The following is a 6,000-nucleotide window of genomic DNA, read 5'->3' as shown; positions in this document are numbered from 1 at the left end:
TATATAAATTCAAAGGCATTTCCTACATCTCCATGTCAGTCTCTGAACAGCAGGATATATGTTACATAATCTGATCAAATATGCACCTCTTTCAGTATGCAGTATAATCATGAATGCCTCAAATGATGATATTCAATCTTCTCAGCCACAAGGCTAACATATTTCAATTATAGTGAAGTCAACTAAAAGGGGGCCTACTGTCTTCATTATTGAATAAGAGTCAAATGAAAATGCTGACAATCAGTGTGACAATGAAACAAAATGGTGCAGTTTGAGGCTATGTGGCGGAGAGTGATGTGGGCGCTGGAGATGGGGGTGTGAGCAGGTGGGTCTGGGCAGGGGTGATGTTGTGGATGTTTGTGTGTGCCTGTACGTTGTCGTTTGTATGTGGATGTTTTCTATTGTTAAAAATTAAATTCAAAAAATGAATACCTCCAAAAAATTATGTGAGAACATATGATTATGTATGAAGCATAATAACTGATGTAGAACTACACAATTAATTTACTTTTCATAATCAAATAAAACATATATGAACATTTAAGAGAAATGTTGTTATTTTCAGTCTGGCATTAGAAACACTAGAGGCCTTTCATTGACAACATATTTCCTATCACAGAAACTGATTCAGTGCTACATTTCTTCATATATCTGGCCATAATAGAGAGCAGCAATGATTTACAATGAAATGCATCTTAGTTGGCATTATGGGTTGTTTAACGGTAAAAACTATAAACTTTTGACAACAAACAGAATTCAGCAACAATGTGTATATGAAATAGTGTACCTTGTTAATGTGTTTACAAGTACGTTTTACAAGTATGTTTAGCGATTAAATAATTATAAGAAATCCAGAGAAACAACTAATATCAGTCTAACAAAATACAGTAGATCCACAGTTACTGTGGTGCTACATTAAACTAGTTAGCTAGTTATACTGTAGGATAGCTTTTGGAATGAGACCAATTCCTTCCCCTCACTCTCAACACAATATAACATGAACACCGTTTAAATGAATCACATGTCTTTATAACTTAAGTTTAATTATATTTCTGGTTTAAATGGCCAGTCATATTTTAACAGAGATTCTAACTATGGAAAATAAATAGTACCCACAAATTGTTGGTTTGTATGAAGACAAATTATTATTATTTTTACGTAAAAAACAACAACAACAACAACTCTAAATTTACAACCCAAACCGTCACAACATTTTTGAGTTTGCTGAACATAATTTAACCACTTTATGTGCATGTTAAGGATCGGTAAAAAATGTTGATGTGAATAAATACGCCTTTGACTTCTGTGACAATATGAGAGAAGAAACGCTCTGTAGTTCTGAAACAAATACATATCAAATGCACATTTTTATAGTAAATAATGACCAAACACAAAAATGTAAATTTATAGTATGTACAAATTATATAAACATCAATCTGCTTAAAAATGCTATAAAAATACGCCATGACTTAAGTACATTAAGTACAAACTAATCAGCCAACAAAATAAGAAAATCAAGGCAATTGGAGCTGCAGTGCATAAACTGCTTTAACACAGAGCTACTACGATAAGTGTACAGTACCAAATATCCTTATTAACACTAAGAAATAAAAGAAAAATTAGCCAAGTGGTCATAAAGTAGAACAATATTGATTTACTCAATTCAAATTGTTTGGTGAAAATGTGTAAAATTCCCCACTTTCGTGGATAGTTTGATACCATCACACTGCATTACGGGTGGCCAAATCAGTCAAAAAAAAACAAAAAAACATTACCAGTACTATAAACAAATAAAACCGTAATCAAAATAATGTCATTTTTGGTAGCATTAAAGACAGCTGGCCTACATATCAGAGTGTTAATACCCTTTTGAAATCCACTGAGTCATTGTGATCCATACAGTTGAAACTCTCATGCTGCTTTTATTGACATAATACAATTACATTGACATTCAATTACCCAAGTTCCTGTCCTAAAACCTTGTAGCAAAATTCTCTATGTAATCATTCAACATTCAGTCTAGGTGGATTGCAAGCGCAACACAACCTGGGAAAAAAATTAAACAGAAGAGCCATCTCTTCCAAGCGTTCCGACACAAAACATAGCTTTTTTTTTGGCAGTGCAATAATCAAGTCCACTGGTCACAAGCATCTCACATGGTGGACCTTAAGAGTCTCTCATCTGGTAGCACTCCAACCAACTCCCTAGCAGGAGGATACAACACTGGCTACCTTTTAACCATCTTCTCTGGTGAGTTTCCTCTTTTAGCTAAAGTAGGTTTGGCACGGGGTTAGGTGACAGGGAAGTGGTGCTGGAGGTCAGGGAGCAGAGGGCAGTCACACGGCTGTCTCCTGGTCCTCTCTCTGGATCATCTGGTAGTGCTGCCGGTTCTCCAAGTAGGCTGCCAGCTCTGCATCCTTGGCCTTCTCTGCACGATGCTTTGGTGTGTCACCCTGCAGCACAAGAGAGGCAACTTGCTCAACATAAAAGACCGCAATGAAGAACCTAACTTTAATTAAGGCAGCATCTATTTCTCCTGATGTCTAAACATTAAGCCGCAGAGTCAAAGATCAGTCTGCAAAGAACAGTCTGCAAGTATTTTTGAGATGTAGGAATAATTTGCATTCAGATTTCATCATGGTTTAGATTTAATATTTCCAGTTATCAACAGTGAATATGCACCAAATGTTTGTTTGTCTGTGTGCAAAAGCAAATCTATAATGTTTTTAGACTCATCCAAGAGCTACTGTCCCATTTAAGAAATAGCTTCACAAAACCCAATTATTTCTAATTGTTTGTTTTTTAAAGTGCAGAGACCAAAAAAACTCAAAAGAGATAAAGAAGAGAGAAGAGAACATGGCGAGAGGGTGAGACAAAAAGACAGGAAAAGTCATTGCTAAGATATGCTGATGCCTCAAGGCCAAGAGTGAATGTATTGTGAGTGAGAAAGACAGACAGGCAGAAAGGGTGGGAGGATGAAGAGATGGCTGAGAGGAAAGAAAGCCAGGCTGAACTGCATCCCAAGGCCACAGGGTATGAATCAGACTCACTGCTAGCTCACTGAGGGCAGAGAGAGAGAGAGAGAGAGAGAGAGAGAGAGAGAGAGAGAGAGAGAGAGAGAGAGAGAGAGAGAGAGAGAGAGAGAGAGGGGGGGGGGGGTACAGGATAGAGGGAGGTTGCTGAGTGTCATGAAATGTTTCATTTAGAGTAAAGGAAAGCTACAGTACCAGAGTACTGCAGGTATGAAAGCATGATAGAACAACTGACTGGCGAGGACTACACTCCTCCCTAGTGACACCTCAAGCATTATGTCAGTAGCTTATGAGAGAGACTACATTGCAGACACACGATGTGGCAGTGAGATTTTGTATAGGAAAATTCTTCAAGCCTTGACATGAAAATCAAGACATCTTAAATGTGGTAAAGTCTGAGCTTTCCAGGCCAGAAAGCTGAGATAAAAACCAGCTGTGGGGTCTTCAGAAGGAGGATCTTGTGAAGTACTGTAGTAAAAAATGTAAGCCTTATGTTCCAACTGCCTTCTACACACTGTGTCAGTGGAAGCTTAAACAAATGTATCCAATTGGCTATCTCTGCAGGAGAGGGTAAGCACATAAGACATTTTATGGTGGAGCCACTTGGAGGTAAGTACTTTAATTGACTTTGCAGGCATCTGGCTAGTTTGGTTCAGAGGGGATGTGTAGGGCACCGCTGTAATGCTCCCCCACCCAGTGTATAATTAGCTTGTCATAAGAAAGACAAGCTAATTTTCCTTCTGGATGATGATTAGGCCATACTATACCCACCACTTATCCATTTTACATTTTAGTCATTTAGCAGACGCTCTTATCCAGAGCGACTTACAATAGCAATTAGGGTTAAGTGCCTTGTTCAAGGGCACAACGGCAAATGTTTCACCTGATTGGGTTGGGGATTCGAACCAGCAACCTTTCGGACCCAACGCTCTTAACCGCTAGGCTACCTGCCGCCCTATCCACTGTATAAAACACTTCTCAAGGGTAGCCTATGCATCAACTTGGTTTCTTTTGGCCAAATAAAGAGTAAAGCGATGAGTGAAGAGGGAGCGTTGCTCTCACCTGTAAGTCTGTCTTCATAAGGGATGCCCCTGCCTCTACCAGGTAGTGACAGATAGTCCTCTGACACAGTGACGCTGCTTTGTGCAACACTGTCTCCCCACTGAGACAGAGAAAGACAGAGAGAGAGAGAGAGAGAGAGAGAGAGAGAGAGAGAGAGAGAGAGAGAGAGAGAGAGAGAGAGAGAGAGAGAGAGAGAGAGAGAGAGAGTAGCTCCAATGAGTAACTTTCTATTTAAAACTTGAACTAGATACATCACACCGAATATGTGTAACATGAGCATTTCAAAATCCATGTCTTGAACTTACTTTTCTTTTTCTGTTACATCCAGGATGTCTGTGGGTGCTGTTTTTGGGGAGGGGGAAGGGAAAAAATAGAAATGTCAAAGCATGTCCCTAAACCAATTACAATGCTCCAAGGTACTACTTTTATAAAGCTGGTGTAGGAGGACTTTCTGACAGAAAACATATCCCTTTCAAATATTGGAATGTATCATTCGTTGTTGAGCAAGAAAGACTCCATAAACGACAACAAGCGTACACAGAGTGAGATGTACCTGCGTTGTGACTTGTCTTAAACAATGTACATGACCCTCAAATATATGGCGCTCCACACCTGGGACATAATTCTACTATTATAAAACATAGAGCCTACTGTGCTGGGTTAACTTCTGATACATAGTTGATATTTGAGAGTCACAGACTCACTTTGGGAAATCCAACAGGATGGTTCAGTATTGTGAGGGGGGGGGGTGTCCTACAGACTTATATGGAACACATAAATATGTATCGCCTTGTCACTACCATTGTCCAGGATGTATTTGACAGTCTCCTTGCTACCAGTGTCCACAGCATAGTGGAGCAGGGTGCATCCTGAGTGGTCCTGCACTGACAGGTCAGCTCCCAGTTTGTGCAGCTCCTTCAGCTGGGAGAAGAGGGCACATGGTTATGACTGGAGGCGTGGGGAAAGTGACTGCATGTCTAAAGGAATGGGGGAATAGACTGCATTTTTATTAAAATTGCCGACCTGAGAAATGCTTACCCTGAGGTAAAGTCATCATCATTCCCTTGTTGAATGTATCAATTAGTGAGCCTACATTCACTCTACAGTATGTAGACCTATATGCAGTGTGCATATCCATTGGCTACTGTGGCTCCCACTCACCTTCAGATGGTCCTTGCTCTTCACACATTCAATCAACACTTCTGGTGATACTGTAAGTAATGAGAAATATGTGTAAGTAGAGTAAGAAGGCAGAAATATGAGAGGAGGCTGTAGATTCAGTAGTCATAACAACAGCAGACCATAATAAATGTATGACATGACAGTGTCCTTTGGGGAAAGATCTGAGTAGAGTGCCAGTGTTCATTAATAGCTCTTTATGGGGCACTTGTTTGTTTGGTTTTAGTGTTTGAATGTACTATATATCTTATGTAAGAGTCTTGGGAAAGGAACCTCAAACTGAATTGATGAGCAAAAACAATCTATTTACTCAGCTAACATGGACAGTAACGAGAGCAAGATGCAGGTTGCTGCCTTCAGTAGAAACCCAGTGTTTAAACACTGGATCATGAAACGTTTTAAATTAACACAGATAATCACATTAACGCCTGTTGAGTTCTTGGGTTCAGTCTCAATATGGCAAATCCTTGTTCAAAGCACCAAAATACCCTTTGTAGATTATTTACCCTAATCCAACCATCTGCATGTTTTCCATCGAGGAAGGAAAACAGTCAACTCGAAATTCCCCACAGCATTCTCACAAATCTCAGTTAGCCAGCACTGCAAGTCAAACAGTTGCTACCACGACGTCTGCGTCTGAAGATATGCTCTAGAATCCTGCTGTCAGAGCGGAACAACCAGAATTAGAAAGGGGCTGCTACTGGAAATATAGTTTTTTTTCTTTAGA

General features: G+C 39.6%; 1 protein-coding gene across 1 annotated transcript in view; it reads right to left on the bottom strand.

Moving 5' to 3' along the window:
* Positions 1-1,024: 1,024 nt before the first annotated feature.
* The window catches only part of LOC311127647 (diacylglycerol kinase zeta-like), a gene marked incomplete at its 5' end in the record, with an annotated part of 47,291 nt that continues 42,315 nt past the window's right edge, over positions 1,025-6,000 (bottom strand). Inside the window, 5 exon segments of the mRNA XM_084159474.1 lie at positions 1,025-2,453; positions 4,095-4,194; positions 4,400-4,436; positions 4,895-5,015; positions 5,256-5,305. Coding sequence (XP_084015600.1) covers positions 2,337-2,453; positions 4,095-4,194; positions 4,400-4,436; positions 4,895-5,015; positions 5,256-5,305 — 425 coding nt within the window. The 3' untranslated portion in view covers positions 1,025-2,336.

This window comes from Coregonus lavaretus, assembly GCF_964263955.1.
Source record: "Coregonus lavaretus genome assembly, chromosome: 4".
Classification (NCBI taxonomy): Eukaryota; Metazoa; Chordata; class Actinopteri; order Salmoniformes; family Salmonidae; genus Coregonus; species Coregonus lavaretus.
The sequence above is the reverse complement of the archived record's forward strand: the minus strand, read 5'-3'. Positions and strand labels throughout refer to the sequence as shown.